The sequence below is a fragment of the Malaclemys terrapin genome, chromosome 3 (genome assembly GCF_027887155.1).
Source record: "Malaclemys terrapin pileata isolate rMalTer1 chromosome 3, rMalTer1.hap1, whole genome shotgun sequence".
In the NCBI taxonomy this organism is placed as follows: Eukaryota; Metazoa; Chordata; order Testudines; family Emydidae; genus Malaclemys; species Malaclemys terrapin.
The window spans coordinates 26,279,441-26,304,315 of record NC_071507.1 but is presented as its reverse complement, the minus strand read 5'-3'; the positions used below and the strand labels follow the sequence as shown (position 1 = coordinate 26,304,315).

The window sequence follows — 24,875 nt, the reverse complement described above, 5'->3', positions numbered from 1 at the left end:
TTCAGCAGCTCCCCAACTGGATCACCTTGTGTATTCGTACCTGTTATGACCTGGAGGGAGTCCCCCCGTGGCCAATTGTGAGGACACACTCGACAAGAGTGCAAGCTTTGTCGGCTGCCTTTTTAGCCCATGTTCCCATTCAGAACATTTGTAGGGCTGCCACATGGTCTTCAGTTCACATGTTCACCTCGCATTATGTGATCGTCTCCCAAACCAGGGAGGATGCCTGGTTCGGCAGGGCTGTACTCCGTCCCAAGAGTCTCTGAACTCCTACTCACCTCCAACAGATATAGCTTGGAATAACCTATTGTGGAATACACATGAGCAATCACTCAAAGAAGAAAAGACAGTTACCTTTTCCGTAACTGGTGTTCTTCGAGATGTGTTGCTCATGTTCATTCCACATCCCGGCTTCCTACCCCTCTGTCGGAGTTGTCTGGCAATACACAAATGCAAGAAGCCTGGGATACAAGCAGGGAGAACTGGAAGTCCTGGCACAGTCAAGGAATTATGATGTGATTGGAATAACAGAGACTTGGTGGGATAACTCACATGACTGAAGTACTGTCGTGGATGGATATAAACTGTTCAGAAAGGACAGGCAGGGCAGAAAAGGTGGGGGAGTTGCATTGTATGTAAGAGAGCAGTATGACTGCTCAGAGCTCCGCTGTGTAACTGCAGAAAAACCTGAGAGTCTCTGGATTAAATTTAGAAGTGTGAGCAACAAGGGTGATGTCATGATGGGAGTCTGCTACAGACCAACAGACCAGGGAGGTGAGGTGGTGGAGGCTTTCTTCTGGCAACTAACAGAAGTTACTAGATCACAGGCCCTGGTTCTCATGGGAGACTTTAATTACCCTGATATCTGCTGGGAGAGCAATACAGTGGTGCACAGACAATCCAGAAAGTTTTTGGAAAGTGTAGGGGACAATTTCCTGGTGCAAGTGCTGGAGGCACTAGGGGCAGAGCTCTTCTTGACCTGCTGCTCACAAACCGGGAAGAATTAGTACGGGAAGCAAAAGTGGATGGGAACCTGGGAGGCAGTGACCATGAGATGGTTGAGTTCAGGATCCTGACACAAGGAAGAAAGCAGCAGAATACGGACCCTGGACTTCAGAAAAGCAGACTCTGACTCCCTCAGGGAACTGATGGGCAGGATCCCCTGGGAGAATAACATGAGGGGGAAAGGAGTCTAGGAGAGCTGCCTGTATTTTAAAGAATCCTTATTGAGGTTGCAGGAACAAACCATCCTGATGTGTAGAAAGAATAGTAAATATGGCAGGTGACCAGCTTGGCTTAACAGTGAAATCCTTGCTGATCTTAAACACAAAAAAGAAGCTTACAAGAAGTGGAAGATTGGACAGATGACCAGGGAGGAGTATAAAAATATTGCTCAGGCATGCAGGAGTGAAATCAGGAAGGCCAAATCACACTTGGAGTTGCAGCTATCAAGAGATGTTAAGAGTAACAAGAAGGGTTTCTTCAGGTATGTTAGCAACAAGAAGGTCAAGGAAAGTGTGGGCCCCTTACTGAATGAGGCAGGCAACCTAGTGACAGAGGATGTGGAAAAAGCTAATATACTCAATGCTTTTTTTGTCTCTGTCTTCACGAACAAGGTCAGCTCCCAGACTACTGCACTGGGCAGCACAGCATGGGGAGGAGGTGACCAGCCCTCTGTGGAGAAAGAAGTGGTTCAGGACTATTTAGAAAAGCTGGACGAGCAGAAGTCCATGGCTCCAGCTGCGCTGCATCCGAGGGTGCTAAAGGAGTTGGCGGATGTGATTGCAGAGCCATTGGCCATTGTCTTTGAAAACTCATGGTGATTGGGGGAGGTCCTGGATGACCGGAAAAAGGCTAATGTAGTGCCCATCTTTAAAAAAGGGAAGAAGGAGGATCCGGGGAACCACAGGCCAGTCAGCCTCACCTCAATCCCTGGACAAATCATGGAGCAGGTCCTCAAGGAATCAATTCTGAAGCACTTAGAGGAGAGGAAAGTGATCAGAAAAAGTCAGCATGGATTCACAAAGAGCAAGTCATGCCTGACTAACTATTTGCCTTCTGTGACGAGATAACTGGCTCTGTGAATGAGGGGAAAGCAGTGGATGTGTTATTCCTTGATTTTAGCAAAGCTTTTGATACAGTCTCCCACAGTATTCTTGCCAGCAAGTTAAAGAAGTATGGGCTGGATGAATGGACTATAAGGTGGATAGAAAGCTGGCTAGATCATCGGGCTCAACGGGCAGTGATCAATGGCTCCATGTCTAGTTGGCAGCTGGTATCAAGCGGAGTGCCCCAAGGGTTGGTCCTGGGGCTAGTTTTGTTCAATAGCTTCATTAATGATCTGGAGAATGGCATGGACTGCACCCTCAGCAAGTTTGCAGATGACACTAAACTGGGAGGAGTGGTAGATACGCTGGAGGGTAGGGATGGGATAGAAGGACCTAGACAAATTAGAGAATTGGGCCAAAAGAAATCTGATGAGGTTCAACAAGGACAGGTGCAGAGTCCTGCACTTAGGATGGAAGAATCCCATGAACTGCTACAGACTAGGGACCGAATGGCTAGATAGCAGTTCTGCAGAAAAGGACCTAGGGGTTACAGTGGATGAGAAGCTGAATATGAATCAACAGTGTGCCCTTGTTGCCAAGAAGGCTAACGGCATTTTGGGCTGTATAAGGAGGGGCATTGCCAGCAGATGGAGGGACGTGATCATTCCCCTCTATTCGACATTGGTGAGGCCTCATCTGGAGTATTGTGTCCAGTTTTGGGCCTACAAGAAGTATGTGGAAAAATTGGAAAGAGTCCAGTGGAGGGCAACAAAATGATTAGGGGGCTGGAGCACATGACTTATGAGGAGAGGCTTAGGGAACTGGGATTGTTTAGTCTGAGAAGAGAAGAATGAGAGGGGATTTGATAGCTGCTTTCATTTACCTGAAAGGGGTTCCAAAGAGGATGGATCTCAGTGGTGGCAGATGACAGAACAAGGAGTAATGGTCTCAAGTTGCAATGGGGGAGGTTTAGGCTGAATATTAGGAAAAACGTTTTCACTAGGAGGGTGGTAAAGCACTGGAATGGGTTACCTAGGGAGGTGGTGGAATCTCCTTCCTTAGAGGTTTTTAAGTTCAGGCTTGATAAAGCCCTGGCTGGGATGATTTAGTTGGGGATTGGTCCTGCTTTGAGCAGGGGGTTGGACTAAATGACCTCTTGAGGTCCCTTCCAACCCTGATATTCTATGATTCTATGGAACTGAGGGTGCGGGGGAGCACACAGCGCCTCTTATACCGCACCATAGAGGCACCATTCCAGGCATCACTAGGGGTGCTCCCCTACGGGTATTGCTAGGGGGAAATCTTCCTGCACCAGTGCACGTGGCGAGCACACACACCTATTGTGGAATGGACATGAGCAACACATCTCGAAGAACACCAGTTACGGAAAAGGTAACTGTCTTTTCTTCTTCTTTGTTACCCAGGCTCCTCGCAGTGGTGTATAGACAATTCAAGAATTTCTTCTCTTCATGTTCTTTGGTTCCTTGATTCATTTTGTTCACAACATCTCATTTTTGTGCTGAGTTCTCATATATTCCCTCTTCCCTGTTGAAGCTGTTCCGCTTTGAATAAATAATTAGTCACTGAGAGGGGGAATGACTTTCTAGGCTGGTGGTTAGATTACTCCTCTAGGCTGCGGGAGATTTATGGGCCAGTCCCCCTACTCCAGTGGCTTGAATTATTTTATCCAAAGGGAAGCAGCTTCAACAGGAGAGACTGAGGGAGACCCACATCAGAACGTCCTATAGCTCTTCATTCACAGAATAAGAAACCTGAGCATCAATTCAGGTTTTGTGAATCCCAGTGATTTTCTAGGTGCTTGAAAGTGAGGTATAGTTGTGCACAGCATCACAGTGCCTAAATGCCTTTGTGAATCTCACCCTCTGTCCCTCAGGTCCCCAGCTGTCAAATGGAAGAATAGTACCGGCCTGTCTCACAGGGATGCTGTGAGGTAAAAATACATTTTAAAAGATTGTGAAGTCCTCAGATACTATTGTAATGAGGTCACATAAATACTTTAGATAGAAAATATGATAGCTAACATATTAAAACACAATCTGTTTTTCTAGTCTAGACATGGACTGTACATGTAAGATACAGCTTGCAGAGGAGAGGCTTAAGGTGATGGCTGACAACCACACAGATGTGAGATCCTTGACAATTGGTTTCCCATTGTCAAGCTCTGCAGTGTCCTCTACTCTGCCCCCGTTCTCACATTCATCCACCTATTAGTTAGTTGCTCTAACAATCACCTATATGCCTTCTTCCACATGGTCCAGCCTTCCTGAGCTCATCCTCCAGGCCTCAACCCATTCACATTTAAGTCCTTCTTAAACACCTACTTCTGTTGTTACTCATAATTAATCTAGTTGATTTGTATAGAAAATCCTTTTTATAATTGCTCTTCTTTGGAGTATGTTTATTTTGCTGTTTGTCCATCAATGAACTCTTCAAGACACCCCTTCTTATGTGTCCAGAAAATGCCTAGCACATCATGGGTGCTATTATAAACATATAATAATCTCTAGAACAATAGAATGTTATAATGGATATGGGAGCTCTCCCAATGTTTAGGTACTTAGTTCCACAAAACTGAGTTAATCATAGAATCATAGAATATCAGGGTTGGAAGGGACCTCAAGAGGTCATCTAGTCCAACCCCCTGATCAAAGCAGGACCAATTCCCAACTAAATCATCCCAGCCAGGGCTTTGTCAAGCCGGGCCTTAAAAACCTCCAAGGAAGAAGACTCCACCACTTCCCTAGGTAACGCATTCCAGTGTTTCACCACCCTCCTAGTGAAATAGTTTTTCCTAATATCCAACCTGGACCTCCCCCACTGCAACTTGAGACCATTGCTCCTTGTTCTGTCATCTGCCACCACTGAGAACAGCCGAGCTCCATCCTCTTTGGAACCCCCCTTCAGGTAGTTGAAGGCTGCTATCAAATCCCCCCCCTCCTCATAAGTCATGTGCTCCAGACCCCTAATCATTTTTGTTGCCCTCCGTTGGACTCTTTCCAATTTTTCCACATCCTTCTTGTAGTGTGGGGCCCAAAACTGGACACAGTATTCCAGATGAGGCCTCACCAATGTCGAATAAAGGGGAACGATCATGTTCCTCTATCTGCTGGCAATGCCTCTACTTATACAGCCCAAAATGCCATTAGCCTTCTTGGCAACAAGAGCACACTGTTGATTCATATCCAGCTTCTCGTCCACTGTGACCCCTAGGTCCTTTTCTGCAGAACTGCTACCTAGCCATTCGGTCTCCAGTCTGTAGCAGTGCATGGGATTCTTCCGTCCTAAGTGCAGGACTCTGCACTTGTCCTTGTTGAACCTCATCAGGTTTTTTTTGGCCCAATCCTCTAATTTGTCTAGGTCCCTCTGTATCCGATCCCTACCCTCTAGTGTATCTACCACGCCTCCTAGTTTAGTGTCATCTGCAAACTTGCTGAGAGTGCAGTCCACACCATCCTCCAGATCATTAATAAAGATATTAAACAAAACCGGCCCCAGGACCGACCCTTGGGGCACTCCGCTTGAAACCGGCTGCCAACTAGACATGGAGCCATTGATCACTACCCGTTGAGCCTGACGATCTAGCCAGCTTTCTATCCACCTTACAGTCCATTCATCCAGCCCATACTTCTTTAACTTGGTGGCAAGAATACTGTGGGAGACCGTATCAAAAGCTTTGCTAAAGTCAAGGAATAACACATCCACAGCTTTCCCCTCATCCACAGAGCCAGTTATCTCATCATAGAAGGCAATTAGGTTAGTCAGGCACAACTTCCCCTTCGTGAATCCATGCTGACTGTTCCTGATCACTTTCCTCTCCTCTAAATGTTAATGGGAATGGTATGTTAATGGGAATGGTATGTTTTGCAAACAGTTACTGGATTTTTTAACACAAAGGTCTGTTTCCATTCACATATGGTACAACAGGTACACACATTTTTTCAGAATTATTCATTGTGTCCTGCCCTGAAAATTCTGCCTACAAATTCATAGTTCCAAATTATGCCGATGCCAATTGCAACTCCTTAGTTAAAGTGGAATTCTGTTTCGCATTTAAAGCAGGGATATTAATAAAGAATTTTTACAAAGAAACATTTTTCTATTGCTAGTCAATACTTCACTTGGAAACAAATCGTATTCTTAGCATACAGCTTGATAACCAGATCTGTGCTTAGGAGTTCTTCATGTACAGTGGGAGAAAGAATTCTTACCCATGTTTACCGAGCAGCAGCTGAGCTGTTTCACAATTGCTGCTGCATAAACCTATGTTCTTCTTCAAGTGATTGCCCACCCAGATTCCATTCTCAGTGCTCATGCCCCCATGTACTTGAGATTGGATTATTTTTGAATAGCAGTATCTGTTGTTTCAATGGCTGTGCTCTGCATACCTTTACAGCCAGTGCAGTCTCATGAGAAACAGTTGAAATAGGGAATAGACTCCCTGCTACAACTCAGAGCAATGGAAGAAGTGTCCTTAGAATTCACAGGAAAGGGCTTTCATTCCCATTACTTCCTACTTCCAAACAAGAAAGGAGTTGGAGACCCATCCTCAATGTTTGTGGTCTCAATATGTTTATTCATCATGTCCAATTCTGTGTCATCAGCTTGCTTCCGTAATACCTTCCCTGGATACTCTGGACCGATTCATAGCTCTCAACCTTCAAGATGCTTACTTTCATACCTCCATCCTCCCAGCTCACAGAAAGTACCAGAGATTCCTGGTAGAAGCAGCTCAATACCCATACAGAGTACTGCCTTTTGGCTTCTTAAGAGCTCCTCAGGTCTTCACTGAAGTCCTGGCTGTAATGACTGCACATCTTTGTAGGTGAGGAATACAGGTTTATCCCTATGTAGATGACTTGGTGGTTCAGGGAAAATCCCTACAGCAGGTAACCGACTTGATTTATTAGAATAATAGAAGATTAGGGTTGGAAGAGACCTCAGGAGGTCATCTAGTCCAATCCCCTGCTCAAAGCAGGACCAACCCCAACTAAATCTTCCCAGCCAGGCTTTGTCACGGATGGAGATTCCACTAGCTCCCGAGGTAACTCATTCCAGTGCTTCATGACCCTTCTAGTGAAATAGTTTTTCCTAATATCCAACCTAGACCTCGCCCACTGCAACTTGAGACCATTGCTCCTTGTTAGAATCATAGAATATCAGGGTTGGAAGGGATCTCAGGAGGTCATCTAGTCCAACCCCCTGCTCAAAGCAGGACCAATCCCCAAATCCCCCCCTCAAGGATTAAACTCACAACCCTGGGTTTAGCAGGCCAATGCTCAAACCACTGAGCTATCCTTCCCTCCCTCTGTCATCTGCCACCACTGAGAACAGCTGAGCTCCATCCTCTTTGGAAACCCCCTTCAGATAGTTGAAGGCTGCTATCAAATCCCACTCCCCCCCTTCTCTTCTGCAGACTAAATAAGCCTGGTTTCCTCAGCCTCTCCTCATAAGTCATGTGCTCTGGCCCCCTAATCATTTTCGTTGTCCTCTGCTGGACTTTCTCCAATTTGTCCATATCCTTTCTGTAGTGGGGGGCCCAAAACTGGATGCAATACTCCAGATGTGGCCTCACCAGTGCCGAATAGAGGGGAATAATCACTTCCCTCAATCTGCTGGCAGTGCTACTACTATTGCAGCCCAATATGCCGTTAGCCTTCTTGGCAACAAGGGCACACTGTTGACTCATATCCAACTTCTCATCCACTATAATCCCCAGGTCCTTTTCTGCAGAACTGCCACTTAGCCAGTCAGTCCCCAGCCTGTAGCAGTGCATGGGATTCTTCCGTCCTAGGTGCAGGACTCTGCACTTGTCCTTGTTGAACCTCATCAGATTTCTTTTGTCCAATCCTTCAATTTGTCTAGTATCAGAGGGGTAGTCGTGTTAGTCTGGATCTGTAAAAAGCAACAAAGAGTCCTGTGGAACCTTATAGACTAACAGACGTATTGGAGCATAAGCTTTCGTGGGTGAATGCGTCACATGCGTCTGATGAAGTGGGTATTCACCCATGAAAGATTATGCTCCAATACATCTGTTAGTCTATAAGGTGCCACAGGACTCTTTGTTGCTTTTTACAATTTGTCTAGGTCACTCTGGACCCTATCCATACCCTCCAGCTTATCTACCTCTCCTCCCAGCTTAGTGTCATCTGCAAACTTGCTGAGGGTGCAATCCATCCCATCATCCAGATCATAATGAAGATGTTAAACAAAACTGGCCCTAGGACCAACCCAGGTGGCACTACACTTGATACTGGCTGCCAACAGATGGATTATATCCTCCATCTGTTTACCTCATTGGGGCTAAATGTCAGCAAGGAAAAATCCACTTTGACCCCGACTCAGACCATGGAGTTCATTGAGGCCATATAAAATTCCAAATGATGATAGGTCAGAGCGTTTTGGACATTTCCCAGAACATCAATGAGATGTGCCTTAAAGTCATGTGACACATGGCAGCATGTACTTTGTTACACAGCATGCCATACTTTGCCTTTAGCCTCTGCAAGGGTCGTTGAGATCAGCATATCTACCGAACAGACACAGCATAAAAGTGTTGGTTACAGTTGCTCTAGAAGTCCTATTCTCATTAAATTGCTGGACAGAACCACTTCAGCTATGCAATGGAATTCCTTTCTTGGTGCCTGGGCTTTGCTGATGGATGCCTACACAGAAGCATGGGAAGCTCGTCTCGACCAACTCAGGATTCAATTATTATGGTCTTCTTGGAAAGCCATGCTACATATAAATGTCCTGGAGCTCAGAGCCATATGATTGGCATGCAAAGCCTTTCTACACCTTCCCCAAGGCCTCACCATTCAAATGCTGACAGATAACATCACTGCAATGTACTATATCAACAAACGTGGTCAGGGAGGGGACACATTTCTCCCTCTCTCCCCCAACACACAGTGTGTCAAGAGACAACACAACTTTGGAACTGGTGCATACTTCACCATTTTACACCAGTAGTCCTCTACCTCTTGGGCAACAAAACCACCTGGTGGATCAACTCAGCAAGGATTTTTCAGTGAATCACAAATGGTTCCTCAATGACTCAGTCCTCCATGACATCATCTTCAGGTGGGTTTCCCTATTTGCTATACACCTCAAAAAGAAATGTCAGACATTTTGCTCCAGAGTTCTTAGAAAACTACAACAGAATGCAGGCCATGTGATCATGGTAGCCCCAGCATGGACCTGGCAGTTTTGGTTCTCCATCCTGGTGAATCTACCAGCCTGTTTGTCAATTGCCTTACACCTTCTCTCTGACTTAGTTTCCCACAACTAAGGCCAGATCCTGCAACCAGCTCCAGCAGGACCACCCAGGTGGTGGCTGAATGACTTCATTAGAGAGGAGCTGCTCATCTGAATTCAAAAACATCTTGTTACAACGCAGAAAAACGCAGAAAAACGTCAGTCAGAATGACCTACAGTGCTAAATGGAGGAGATTTTCTATCGTGGTTGTTCAGCAACAGCTTTTGCCATTGGCAACCTCAGTCCTGACTGTTTTGAATTCTTTACTTATCCTGAAGCAATCTAGACTTCGTCAGTTCAATTAAGGTATATTTAACAGTGATCTCAGCAAATAACCCTCCAGTTCAGAGTTACACTATATTTACACATCCCTTGATGGGGAGATTTTTTTAAGGGTTTCACCCATGTCTTCCCATCTGTTGGTTAGCTTCCCGCTTCCTGTGAATTCAACTTAGTTGTCATTCAGTTAATAGGACCCAACCCCCTTTGTACTCATGGCAACCTGCTTTCTTTACTACCTGTCAATAAAAATGGCCTTTCTGATGGCTACTACTTCAGTTAGGAGAGTGGCAGAAATTCAGGCCCTTATGCCGGTCCCACTTTACACCATATTTCATAAAGACAAGGTCAAACTTAGGCTGGACCCCAAGTTCCTTCTTAAGGAAGGCTTGGATTTTCACCTCAGTCATATCTATCTACCTACTAGTTTTTCCCCAAAACCTCATTCCACCCCAGGCAAAACAAAACTTCATACCCTAGACTTGGTGAGGCTTTATCCTTTTATTTGGAAGTCATTTAGATCCTCTCCCAAACAGTTTGTGGCTTTCACAAAAAAGGTTACAGGACAACCTATTTCCACCCAGAGGTTATCTAAATGGGTTTCAGATTGTATTAAGAATTGCTATCAGATAGCTAAGAAGTATCATCCAAGTTATGTTAGAACCCATTCCACTAAGGCTCAGGCAGTCTCTGCCGCTTGCTTGGGTAATAGACTAATATCTGAAATATGCAGGGTGAAACCTGTAACTCTGTTAATACATTTACTTCCCATTATTCCCTGGTACAGACTTCCAGATTGAATAGCCAACTCTGATAGCACAGTCCTGCAGTCACTCTTTAAGTAGGACGTCTCTTTCCACCTCCAGGCTTGAGATAACTGCTTTCTAGTCACCAAGAGTGGAAGCTGTATGGGCAATCACTCAAAGAAAGAATGCTTACTTTACAATAACTGTGGTTCTTCGAGATGTGTTGATTAAAAATTCCATGGCCTACTCTCCTTCCCTAAGGACTAATTCAGAGTCCTATCCATATGGGATTCTTACTGGTAAAGGAAGTGAATTGCAGCTGAGGCTCCTTTATACCCTCAGCTATGGCGGTTGTGAGGTTATGCAAGTGCAGGCATGGCCCCAGTGGAATTGCTATTCAAAAATAATCTGATCTCACATGAATTAGATGGATGCATACCTAGAGTGGAATCTGTATGGACAACACATCTTGAAGAACCACAGTCATAGGCACCAGCTCCGTGGGTGCTCCGGGGCTGGAGCACCCACGGGGAAAAATTAGCGGGTGCTCTGCACCAACCGGCAGCCAAGCTCCCCCCTCCTCACCTCCTTCTCCCCCCCCCCGAGCATGCCGTGTCCCTGCTCCTTCCCCTTCCTCCCAGCGCTTCCCAACCCCTTGCCACCTAACAGCTGTTTGGCGGCGCTTAGGACTTTCCGGGAGGGCGGGGAGGAGCAGGGATGTGGCGGGGCAGGAGCGGGGACTTGGGGGAAGGTGGTGGAATGGGGGTGGGACGAGGGTGGTGCAGGGGCTGGGCAGGGGCAGGGCCGAAAAACCCACTGGGCAGAGGAGAAGTCAGTGCCTATGACCCCAGTTACTATAGGGTAAGTAACCATTCTTTCCTCCTATATCCCTTTTCATGGTGGTCAATTGGCCAATGGATCAAATAGTTACACACAAGACTTGCAGCTGGTGTGCTCTTAAACCTGCTCTCTATGGTAGAATGAATGGTTTCTCCATATAGCTGTATAGACCCTTGCACATTTTCTCAAATCCTAACCTCAACCCGGCACAATACAATTTTGCCCTTCTGCTGCGTTCAAGGCCTTTTGTGCCATGTCAGAGGATCAGGAATTGTAAAAGTATTTTCAGTGTAAGAGTACTTGATTATGTATTTGTTGCCTGTTATGTATTTGGTTGTCGTGGTAATAGAATCTTGTGTTGCTCTGGCAACTGAGTTAGATTATTTGGGGATAGCCCAGCCTGTTTGGCTGGCTGTTGGTTAGTTCTGTGTGTAGCAATAAATGGCTGCTCCAAGGTTTACAGCTCTCTGTGTCTCCAGTGATTTCTTCCTAAAACTGTTGCCCCCAAGGATATAACATTGCCCACCGTAAAACATTCCATCTGTAATGTTATCACTGCTTTGAAATTCAGTTTGCAGTATATTTGTTGTGTTGTACAAGCTGTTAATGAAGTATCACCTTTGATATTGTATATTATTTTTGTACAGCTGATGGGAAGTTTTTGGCATCTGTTGGGTTAGATGATAATCACACCATTGTATTTTGGGATTGGAAAAAAGGAGAAAAGATAGCCACAACAAGGTAAGAATATTTCCAAATGCAAACATGCACTGTAATGATCACTGCCTATTTCTGATCACCATTTTACATTGCTCTGTATAATATTAACTAAAAATTTTAAGATTTTTTTTGCAATAAAAAATATCACATCTCACTGAAAACAGAGTAATGTTTCAGAAGAACATATCTAGGTAAAAAACATTAGCATATATAGTTTAAAATTGTACAATTATGTAAACTGTTTCTAACCGGGAACTCCCTATCCTTTCTGTGAAGATTGCTGCATTGGAATCTTAATTTAAAAAAGAATAACCTTTTATAGGGCTCATGTAACATTTTTTTTTCCATTCTTTCATCCCCTGACCCAGGATTGTCAAAATCATTTAAGTCAAAAATTGTATATTTTCCCTTATATGATGGATAGTATTCTGGATGAAGATTCCCTCTGAATGTACATATGCTGCTTTATTTCAAATGAGGGGAGGTGGTTTCTCTAATATAAACAGATTTTTCCAGGCCTATTGGTACTGCCAGGTCACCTGTCTCCCTGCTGAATCAGCAGTTTCTGCAGTATTTGTCCCTTTGGGCTGGTCTACACTGGGGAGGGGGGGAGGAATCGATCCAAGATACGCAACTTCAGCTACATGAATAGCGTAGCTGAAGTCGAAGTATCTTGGATCGAATTACCTGGGGTCCACATGGCATGGAATCGACGGCCACGGCTCCCCTGTCGACTGTGCTACCGCCGCTCGCTCTGGTGGAATTCCGGAGTCGACGGTGAGCGCGTTTGGGGATTGATGTATTGATGTTTGGGGATTGATGTCTTAACGAGACGCGATATATCGATCCTGGATAAATCGATTGCTACCCGCCGAAACGGCGGGTAGTGAAGATGTACCCTTTGAGTCACTATCAGGAAGCTTAGCTGCTAACTCAGTGGTAGTTAAGAAACTTTTGTAATTGCTTGAAACAGATAGTATGAATAGAATTGGTCTGCAGGTCACATGTCTGATAGATCTTTTTTTATTTTAAAATATTGAATAGCAGTTGTTTCTTTTTATTAAAATAGTTCTGTTCGTAGCAAGATTCAGACAAAAGTGTTAAAAATTTATAGCAAACCAAAGAAAGAGAGAAAATCTTGCTCCCTCTCTCCTCACAATCTTCAAGGAATTATTCTCTGTCAGCTTCTCATAATACACAAATTATTTCTTTGATACATCTTTTACTCTTCCTTATATAGTAAATGTAAAGGGTTCATGAAATTTTTTTATTTTGAATAAGGGGTAGCCCAGCTGAAAAGGTTTGAGAAATACAGTTCCGTACCATATGAAAGCTGGGATGCCAAGTTACTCATTGGGGTATAAAGAATTGGTTTCTGTCTCTAATGGTTCACCAGAGAATGGTTGTTAAAATCAAGAGGGTCATCAGAATTATATGACTTTTTTTTAAGGTCTGATATTTTGGACCTATCTAGAACAAATTACATGGTCATTCTAGAAAGCTGAGAATCCTCGTGTTAAAATACTAATAGTATAAAGCAATGGCTCTCAAACTTTTTTACTGGTGACCCCTTTCATAGAAAGCTTCTGAGTGACCCCCTTATAAATTAAAAACACTTTTTAATATATTTAACACCATTATAAATGCTGGCAAAGCGGGATTTGGGGTGGAGGTTGACAGCTCACGACCCCCCATGTAATAACCTTGCTACCTCCTGAGGGGTCCCAACCCCCAGTTTGAGAACCGCTGGTATAAGGTATCAGTTTCTACCCTTGATGATTGACAACACATTGAATTTAGAAATTATCATTAGTGCCCATCTAGCATTGCTTTTTTTGCACAGGTCCAAAACTGAACATAGAAGATCCCAGAACTCAAACAACTGTAACTGTAATTACCTGAGAATGGGCTTGAAGACTTATTTGCTGCTAGTTAAACTATCCTCTGAAATATAATTTTAGTTTTTGTCCTTCTAATTATTATTTTATTTTGTGTCATCCTATTTCACATTTCCTAGTCCTCATTGCCAGATTTGTTTAAATATTTTAAAATGCCTACGTATCTGTCTGTTTATACATCCTTTACATCTTTGCCTAATTGAATTGACTTTTGTTGCCTATTTTCTTGCTCTAAGCCTTAACTAGACTCAAAGTCAATTGTTCCACCTACACTTTCTGAATTATTTACCACTTAGCTATAGTCTGTTTCCTATATTGTAGTATACTGTAGAGAAGTGACTGCCTCACAGCCCCTCCTCGTGGCCCTAGGGCAGCCCTTCACAAAGCGCCTCACCTCCCTTCTTGCATCCCCAAATAAACTCCATGCAGAGTTTTCCTAGTCCAGTCATTAAAGCTCTCCTTATGGTCTGATTTATTAACTTAAAATTCAAAGTTAAAAACAAAGTCTTTTCTCCAATCTAATACAGCCCAAACTCCCCCATTCTGGTCAGAGTCCTTCTTGCCTTAGCTCCAGGGCGGCAGTCAGGCAGCCTTTGGCGGCGTGCCTGCGGGAGGTCTGCTGGTCCTGCGGATTCAGCGGCAATTCGTCTGTGGGTATGCTGAAGCCCGGGACTGGCGGACCTCCCGCAGGCACGCCACCAAAGGCAGCCTGCCTGCCATGCTTGGGGTGGCAAAAAAGTTAGAGCCGCCCCTGCTTAGCAGGCTATCCTCAGCCCTTCCTAGCTGGAGCAATTCCTCTGGTCTCAGGGAGACCTTTCTCAAGTCTCACACAGTCTTCCTCCCCTACTGCAGCCACCTTCTGTTCTTTATCAGAAACTGTCTCATTCCCTGCAGGTGGGGCTCATTCTGTAATCAGGGTTGGCTTGACTCCAGCTCCTCAGTCCAAAGGCAAGCAACTCTGTTACAGCTTCATTCTGCCAACCCTCATTCTGGCAGAAAAATGCATAATGAGATCCAATGATGGGAAGTTAAAGCTAGCCAAATTCAGATTACTGAGGTGCCAACTTTTTAAAGCGAGGTTAATTAACCATTGGCACAACTTACTCAGGGATGTGAAGGATTCTCAGTCACTTACAGATTTTAAGTCAAGACTGGATATCTTTCTGAAAGACAAGATGTATGTAGTTCAAACACGTTGTGGATTTGATGCAGAAATTATTGGGTGACATTCTTTGGCTTGTATTATGGAGGAGGTCAGACTAGATTATCATAATGATCTCTTCTAGCTTGAAAAGTTATGACTCTATACAAGACAGACTAAGCATGGGAGGGAAAACAGAGGCATAGAGAAGTGAAGTGATTTGTCCAAAGTCATGGAGCTAGTCAGTGTCAGAGTTAGGAATAGAATTTTGGCCTCCTAACTCCCAGTTGAGTGTTCTGTCCACTGCACTACAGTTGTAATTCAATTCTTTTAACTAGCAACTATTTTTTATAATTTTAAAAAATGTTTAAATGACTTAGGTGGTTTTTTATTTTTTTTTATTCCATATCCTTATTGATAGTTTTTCTCCATCAAGAGCATACACTAGTTTGTGGTTATTCCACTTCCTGTAAGAGATGGTCTGTTTTATAAATTTGCATTTTTGAAAAAGAGCATGGAAGCAATTATTTTGAAAAATATACACATAGAAGGCAAAATTAATCCTCCTTTTGCATGTGCTCTCTTTCTCTGCCCTGCTTCCCTCACTCTTTTCTGTAACATTGGCATACACACAAAGCCTGAGAAAATACAGACGGTGGGAGAATTAAGCTTGGGTCAGGGATCACAGAAACCAACCCCAACCTGTAGTAGGGCACGCAACAGTTCCATAGCCTTTTCTAGTCCTTGGGTTGGTACAGGGCCCAAAATACATATGAATCCACTACTAGTGTCTGTTTAGTTTCTCAGAGTTAATTTTATTAGTTCCTCGAGCACTAGCCTGTATACATATTCCACAGTTGATGAGTGCACGTCCAGTGTGTATGCATTAGAGAACTTTCCAATCAACAGTATCCAATAGGGCAGTGCATGCATCCCTCCTTTCTTCCAGAGCTGCCTCACCACATGCAAGTTCTTTCTGCCACCTGTGGTACATGTCAAAGCAACTCTCTTTGGATTTTACCTCCACTTCAGCATTGTAGTTAGTTAGCAGTGTCGGTTTAGTTAGGTAGGCCTATAGGACCCTGTGGGGAGAGGGGTTCCCTTTCCCTTTCCTGCAGTTACCAGTGGTACTGGCCACCATGGCTGACTGCAACAAGTCCCTAGGCTTTAAGAACTTTCCATTCTGTGAGGCAGTTATGCCTCTGAATGATGGACACACAAGGTATCTGTTCCGCTTCATCAAGAGACATGCCCTGGAACACTGTGACATCTGCAAGTCCTTCTCAAAGCTGACTCACCGCTTGAGAGAAGCACATCTAAGGGCTTTCATCATGCAGCAGGTGATGAGGCTGGACTCTGACCATGGGTTCTAGGCATCTGGGTCTTTGAGGGACTGGAGGTCATCAAAATGTGCCATGGTATTGACTTCTAAACTAGCTGCAGGGTCAGTCAGACCTGTGGCTTCCTTATCTGGGAAGCACAGAGACTGATCAAACTTGGAGTTCAGGTCTTCAAAGGAGAGGAGGCGAAGATCACCTCCCCTGATCTGTTTTCAAGGCTGTATAAGGCTACCAAGCTGTTGAATATTAAGGGTGCCTCAAAATTTAGGAAAAGTTCCCTGAGCACTGGAGCAGGTACCCACCAAATACACTTGGCTGCAATAGAGGCCCTACCCAACACTGTCATGTCTGTATTAACCTGCAGGTTCTCAGAGGCAACTAAACAGTTTCAACTCATCATAATGCTGGAAAACTCTGAAGTCCTCTTTAGCCAGCTCCATCAACCATTACCACTGAGTTAAACACCACCATTAATCGTACAAATCTGAAGAAAGTCAATTACTTTATATACCTTGGCAGTACCATCTCAAGTGATGGTTCCCTGGATGAAGAAATATCACACAGAATACAAAAGGCAAGCCAGGCTTTCAGAAAACTTCGCTATAGGATACTCAACTAGCATATCATCAAACTGTCAACAAAACTGACGATATACAATGCAGCAGTGATAGCATCTCTTTTATAAAGGTGTGAAATGTGGAAAGCTTACTGCAGACACATCAAGCAACTTGAAAAATGTCATATGCACTATCTTTGCTCTATCTTGAAGGTCTGCTGACAAGATATCCATCCTTGAAAGTGCAAAAATAACCAGCATTGAGGTAATGATTATCACAACTCAGCTTAAATGGATAGGTTATGGTACCTGAATGGTTGATGATAGACTCCCCCAAAAAGTCCCCTACGGTGAGCTGAAACTTGGAGAATGCATGAAAGGTGGTCAACATAAATACTTCAAAGACACCCCTAAGCAGAAGCTCAACTCATGTAGCATAAATATTGATACCTTTTAAGACACAGGCAAGGACAGACCAGAATGAAGAGCAACTATCAATACAGGTTGTAAACACTTTGAGAAAGACAGCCAGGAAAAACTGATTGAAAAAAGGGCCAAGCATCATGTCAAGTCTTCATTGGGAGCCTACACATTCCTATGTGATATCTGTTCACGACCTTGCTCCTTGCAGATGGAACTATGCAGTCACAAGAGAACACATGAGATGCTGTGACATTATCATTGGCTATGACAGACAGCCATACATTAACCTCCTTGGTACCAAGACAGTCAGAACGATCATTGGCTAGTGTGGTAGAAGCCTGTCTCCAGTAAGGACCATGCTCTTGTTTTAGGCACAAGTACCTGTGTCATCACTGTTGCACTGATCTGTAAGTGCTCCACCACTTCAGGCTGCATCACCAGGGCTGACAGCCTAGCAGAAACTGGAGCCCCACAGTCCAGATTTCTGGACCCAGTGACTTGAAGGTTTCCACCTTCTAGTCAGGTTCTCTCTCTGTCCACCAGGTGAGCACCACCCTTCCTGGAGAACTATGCCCTTTTGTATTATAACTTGCTGGAGAGCCAACAGCCATCCCTGTCCAATTGACAGTTTTGATGTTGCCCAGGGTGCTGAGAGGTATATACTTATGGCAGAGGGTGGTGCACAGTACCAATCTACCACTGTATCAGGACCACTGGTATTAAATACTGTGGCCCCTGACCTATGTGATTGTGACATGTGACACATGTAGGCCCCTTTGGGACCAGAGTAGTACCTGGGCCCAGCCTCTCTGGCACATTCAAGGCTCAAACTGTCCCAATGCACCAGAGGCTGTCTTCGTTCCCTGTGTTTCCCCAGGACCAGAGCCAGGAATGGGTGGCTCCAGTACAGCATATCTAGGGTGAAGGGCAGATGATATTAGCCATGACCTCATCATCTCTAGATGATGCCCTAGCATTGGCATTGGTTACTACTCCCCAGGACTACAAGATGTTCCAAGACCTCATGAGGTGGGTAGTAGTGGCTTTGGAGATAGCTACTGAGGAGGTATGGGACTTGCCACACAAGCTCCTTGATATCCTACACTCGTTGGGACCAGGATGCATAACAATTCCAATCAATGAGGGGCTATTGGCAGACACCAACTTCATTGGCACCAATATCAAAATGAGCAGATAGATGATACCAAGTCCCAGCAACCGGATATAAACAGTTCTATTTGTGCCTGTAACCAGGCTCCCTGGTGGTAATGGTTGCCAATGAGAGAACCCGTCAGGGACACCAGAAATAGAATCCTAAAGGCAAGGAGCAAAGTACCTTGACCTGCTAGGCTGAAAATCCTACTCTACTTTGAGCCTCCAAATGAGGATCTCGAACTTCGAGGTGATCTTGGCAGACTACAACTACATCAACTGGTGCATTTTACAGAGGTTTATTGACAGGCTGCCACAAGATTGCAAGGTCAATTTCCAGAGTATCCTTGTGGAAGGACATATGGTGGCCAGAAGCACACTGCAGGCATGGCCTTCAGAGCAATGGCAACAATGATTACGATGCACCACCTAAGGACTTGCTATTTAGGGTCTGCTCAGTCTTCCTTGAGAAGATGATGAGGCAGAGATCCCTCAAGGCTTTTAGGGCTGCCTTAGAGAAAGCATTTCAGGCCCCAACTTTATCAGCAGCAGCCACTGTTCTCTAGTATAGGCAACCTGTGCCCTCGAGACTCAGGCTGAGGTCTTTGAAAAGAAAGCTAATTGGGGGTCTACCTCTCAGCCATGTCACCCAGAGATAGCAAGACCATGTGCAGGGCACCAGAGGGTTGCATGCATCAGCCCCAAGACTCTGGAGGTTTGTAACAAAGGACTATAATCAAACAGCAGCTACACACAAACTGAGGCATTGGGTGGGTTAGGAAGTGGCCATGGGGAAGGTGAACAGAAGGGTAGGCTAGCCCTCACTGTCACACTTTCAGGTCCATGGGCCAGGACCAGCGCCCGGGTTCTCTTATCCAGATCAGATTCCCCTACGTCTAGCCCTGGGATGGGCAGGACTAGGGAGCTACCAATAAGAAAGAGAAAATATACCGCGTCTCTATAAATCCATGGTACGCCCATATCTTGAATACTGCATGCAGATCTGGTTGTCACATCTCAAAAAAATATATATTGAAATTGGAAAAGGTACAGAAAAGGGCAACAAAAACGATTAGTGGTATGGAACAGCTTCCATATGAGGAGACTTTTCAGCTTGCAAAAGAGACGACTAAGGGTGGGAATAGAAGTCTATAAAATCATGACTGATGTGGAGAAAGTAAATAAGGAAGTGTTATTTACTCCTTCTCATAACACAAGAACTAGGGCTCATCAAATGAAATGAATAGGCAGCAGGTTTAAAACAAGCAAAAGAAAGTATTTATTCACACAGCGCACAGTCAACCTGTGGAACTCTTTGCCAGAGGATATTCTGAAGGCCAAGACTATAACGGTTCAAAAAAGAACTAGATAAGTTCATGCGAAGTTAGGTTCATCAATGGCTATTAGCTAGGATGTGCAGGGAGAAAAACCATGCTCTGAAGTGTCCCTATCCTCTGTTAGCCAGATGCTGGGAATGGGCAACAGAAGATGGATCACTTGATTATTACCTGTTCTGTTCACTCCCTCTGAAGCACCTGGCATTCGCCACTCTCAGAAGACAGGATACTGGGCTAAATGGGCCATTGGTCTGACCCAGTGTGGCCGTTCTTATGTTCTTAAGAAAACTGACCAAGCTGAATCCTGTTCAGGGGGTCCCTAACACATTGAACTGAAAGAGATGCTAAAGCAGCAGGGCCTAATTATGAGGCCAGCTGATTGGATAGACCACCCTGCAACTGTACCTGTGGCACCTGAAGCACTCTGGGCTCTTGCAAAGCTTGCTGCAGGTTCATCTGGCAGCTGTTTCAACTATCCACCCACCAACTGACCAATCCTCAGTCTTCTTCCACCTATGACAAAGAGGTTACTGAAAGGCATCTTATGGATGTCTCCACCAGTCTGATGTCATGGGCTCTCCCAGTAGCGAAGGAACTAGGTGTGGTGGGGTGACTTCAACTTTGCTGGAATGCATGAGGAGAGGAAGGTTGCACGCGCCATTCCTAATAAATACTGCTGACTAGAAAATTCTCTGATGCATGCACACTAAATGTGCATTCACCAGCTGTGGAATATATATACAAACTACACATCTCAAAGAACATGAGGTACGGTATGGGTAAGTAATCTTTTTATCCAAAATCTACTTGTTTGCAGTTGGTTTGTAGAAAATTGTAAAACATTCAAAAATGTATACAATTATTTATTTAAATATGTTCAGTCATTTTTATCATGTGTTTGTTTATTGCAGGGGCCATAAAGATAAAATATTTGTAGTGAAGTGTAACCCACATCATGTAGACAAACTAGTCACAGTTGGGATGAAACATATCAAATTTTGGCAACAAGCAGGTACTGTACTGGGTTAATATTTTAATGCATTTGTATATCAGGAGTCTCAGTCTATCTGAAGTTTCTAGTAATCAAAATACAGTAGAACTGCAGAATCTACTTCTGGGTCTGCAAATGACACCATGTTCCTGCCCTTCTCTTTGGAAGCCATCTCCAACTAATAGCTGTATTAACTCTAATCATAATGCTAAAGAGAGTCCACTGAGCATGCCTCTTTGGCTCTCAGAAAAGATGCATTCCTGTGACTTGGCTGAGCCACTTGGCCAGATGTAGAGACAAGAGGTGTGACCTTTCCCATAGGGAAGCCAGCTGGTAGTTATGAGCCTTAATTACCTCAAGCTGGATTGCTAAAAATGGTAGTGTTTGAATTCCAGCTACCATCATAACAGTTCTGTAATCCTCATGTTTTCCAGATAGAGTTTTCTTTAGTCATCAGAAAGACATAGCAGCCTAGACTCAAGTTGCCAGACTGAACAGCTGGGTTAGTGAGTGGCCTCAAAACACCTACTGCATGGGAAAAAAAAATGGAGACCAATTATTTTGCATAAGTTGTGATGGTTTACATTTATCCTATGGGCAAAAAAATTTCTTCGCCATGTCATGATATTGTTTCATAGTAATACAGTATCATGCCTATGTATGACACACACACAGGATTTTTACCAGCTTAAGAACATTTGTTACACTCTGCAAACTATTAAGCAAGCCTTGCAGACTGGGAGTGACCATTCTTCTTGAGACTAAGGTGCCACAGGACCCTCTGTTACTTTTTACAGATTCAGACTAACACGACTACCCCTCTGATACTTGACACCATTCTTCTTGACTGTCCTATCAAAGATAGGAGAGAGAGCAAACACGTAGACTTGATTTTTGAGTAAGGATTTTGGCTGACCCGCTCTCCAGGACTATTACTCTCATATTCATGAAGTACTATGTAAAGTAATTTTGGATTAAACCTTGGCTATGTTAAGATCAATAAAGACAGGCAGTACAGGGATAGTTAAAACTAGAACTGAAGCTAACTCAGAATGACATAGTTTACAAATGCCATGCTGGTTTATAACACCAAAATGGCTCAGCTACCAACAGATTAAAGAAGACAAGATTTTATTATATTTTGTATTACTGTAATAAAATAAAAGCACATGCAGTATTACTGGACAAAGTCTGGTATATATATTCACATTAAATAGCAGCTTTTTCCATGGATAGACTCATTGGAATTAATGAGACTTATTGTGGAATAAGCCACTCTTCATGTTAAGAGTATCTGAATATGTGTAAATTGAAGCAAATTAATCAAATTCTATATTATTTCCTTATTATCCTAGTACATATTGTACTTATATTTTTGTCGAGGATCTTTCATTCTTTGTGCTCTTAGGCCCAAGCTGTGACCTCTGTACCAAGCAAATGGTTTTAGCACAATATGGCACAGTATGGATCTCTGGCAGTCAAGTGAGGACAGAATCCTCCCACTCAGTCTGCAGAACTGCTCCATGCCCACTTCTACAACCTTCATGCTATACATAGCTTCTGCATTACTGTGCCCACAACCACAGAGGAAAAGGAGATTTGGCAGGTGGATTTGTGGAACAATTGATTCACCAACCAGGCCCCTACTTTCTCCGTCTGATTTATCCCCAAGATTCATCAGCAGCTTGAAATAATCACCCGTAGAAGAAAATTCTGCACAGCGTTGGGGGTGGGTGGGGGGTATAGTAGCCCTACATGAATTTCCCACATTCTACTGTCTTGCTGTGCATTGAAATCCCAACATTACTATTGCCAGCTTGGTATTCCACATTCACAGCAAGTTTTTGTCCTTCGGAGCACTGAGGATACAAACTGAAAATGTAGTGAGACTTAATGTTGTTCACATTACAGGAGGAGGTTTTACATCTAAACGAGGGACCTTTGGAAATATCGGGAAACTGGAAACTATGATGAATATTTCTTATGGGCGAATAGAAGATCTGGTTTTCTCTGGAGCTGCTACTGGAGACATTTACATCTGGAAAGATATTCGGTTGCTTAAGACAGTGAAAGCCCATGATGGACCAGTATTTGCTATGCATGCATTGGATAAGGTATTCATCTTCTTATATAGTCTGTTTTCTGTTCATTATTTTCATAACAATTGAGGATTTTGAAAGTGCATAGAGAGGGAGGGTATATACTAAAAAAGACACTTGTGGTTTTGTACAGAAGTACATCAGTACATTGTGTTTTGTTAGTGAAAACAATGGATGTGCTTTAAAAACATGGCTTCTGTATCAGCAGAACAGATTTCAGTAGGTAAAATGGAATGTGGCTAAAAACACAAAATGTAATTGACGATAATGAGCTGCAATGTTTTGTGGTGATATGCTCCTTTGCCAACATTTAATGTATTGACCTATGGTCAATAACTTTCTAAGATGAGCCAAAATACTGTAACTCTAAAATATACATTAACTGTGTACACATTTCTTTCATTTCCATGTCTTTGAAGGCATGCAGCATAACAAAGAATATTTTTAATACCCTATCACCACCACAAAACCTATTTTTATGATGAAGCTGTTCATGCATTGGGATAGCACTAATGCCTTTTTCATTAGAATATCACACAGACAAGAAAAACTTCCAACATCCAAGGAAGATATTGTTTTCAAGATACTTTGAATAACTGGCAAAACTATTTTTTCTTTCTTGTAGTGTCATTAGTGCTTCTACCACCCCGGCCCTTTAAATAGCCCCTGGAGCCCTGGGGTAGCGGCGGGACTCCAGCGACTATTTAAAGGGTCCGGGACTCCCACTACCTCTACGGCCCCAGCCCTTTAAATAGCCCCTGGAGCCCTGCTGCCAGAGCCCTGGGGTGGCAGCGGCAGCCAGGGGCTCCGGCAGCGGTTTAAAGGGCCCAGGAGCCCCACCGCTACTCCAGGGCTCTGGGGGCTATTTAAAGGGCCCAGGACTCACCTGCTTCTACCGCCCCGGCCCTTTAAATAGCCCCCGGAGCCCTGGGGTAGCGGCGACGGGACTCCGGCGGCTATTTAAAGGGCTCAGGGCAGTAGAGGCAGCGGGAGCCCCAGTCCTTTAAATAACCCCCGGAGCCCTCTGCTGCTACCCCAGGGCTCCAGCAGCAGGGCTCTGGAGGCAATTTAAAGGGCCTGGGTCTCCAGCAACTGCTTTAAATTGCCGCCTGGGGAAGCCAGGCCGCCCCAGTACAGTGCACCGGCTCTTGCCAGTATGCTGTACCGGGGCGTACCGGCTTACTTTCACCTCTGGCTCGAGGGAAGGAACTCTCTGCTGCTTTAATACCTGTGTGCAGGACATCTGTAATCTGACCACAGATTTTGGGGGAGACTCCTATGCAAAACAAACAAAGAAAAAGTTGTACTGTAACTTGATCAATGTGGACATATCTCATTTTATGAATTAACATTTTAATGTAGAAGATTGGAATTTAACTGTATTTTTCAAACTGTGTTTGTGCAGGGTTTCGTAACAGGTGGAAAAGATGGAGTTGTGGCACTCTGGGATGATATGTTTGAGAGGTGCCTGAAGACATATGCTATTAAAAGATCAGCATTATCCCCTAGCTCTAAAGGTATTATTTTTCAGAATATATTGATAAAGGACATATGCATCATGGTTGGTAAAATGGTGTGAAAAAGTATCAAAATCTTACCAAAACAACCGGTTGACCAATTAAATTCTTCCCTCATTCTCCTGACATTTGGCATTGGTTTTGGATAAGTAAGAGCATTTAAAAAAAAGTGTCACCAACTTATTTTTCCAACCATTTCAAAATGCATTCTCCTTGTTAAATAACTAGCTCTTCAAGTGCTCTGTCTACATGGCCAGATTTCTGAGTAGAAGCAGATTCTCTGTAAATTTAAAGAACCCTGTGAATTATGATGTTTCAGATACAGTTTCTTCTTCTGTAATGGATTATTGTTAGGTGCTAGTTTGGATCATATGATCAAAGTCTTCAAAATAATATGTACAGATATTTACAAAACTAACACCTTTATTGCTATAGCACCTGAGCACCTTATACAATTAAACACAATCATTTACAATATAATAAAATATCTGCCTTTAAATTATCAAGAGGAT

The 24,875-nt window shown here is 43.8% G+C and overlaps 1 protein-coding gene across 2 annotated transcripts in view; it reads left to right on the top strand.

Annotated features, from left to right (window-relative positions):
* The window catches only part of EML6 (EMAP like 6), a 360,064-nt gene that overhangs the window by 263,445 nt on the left and 71,744 nt on the right, over positions 1 to 24,875 (top strand). For both annotated transcript variants that reach the window (XM_054023674.1, XM_054023673.1), the window contains exons 17-20: positions 11,837 to 11,930; positions 20,668 to 20,768; positions 22,659 to 22,861; positions 24,252 to 24,363. In XM_054023674.1, the coding sequence (XP_053879649.1) occupies positions 11,837 to 11,930; positions 20,668 to 20,768; positions 22,659 to 22,861; positions 24,252 to 24,363 (510 nt within the window). The remainder of the gene's footprint in view (positions 1 to 11,836; positions 11,931 to 20,667; positions 20,769 to 22,658; positions 22,862 to 24,251; positions 24,364 to 24,875) is intronic.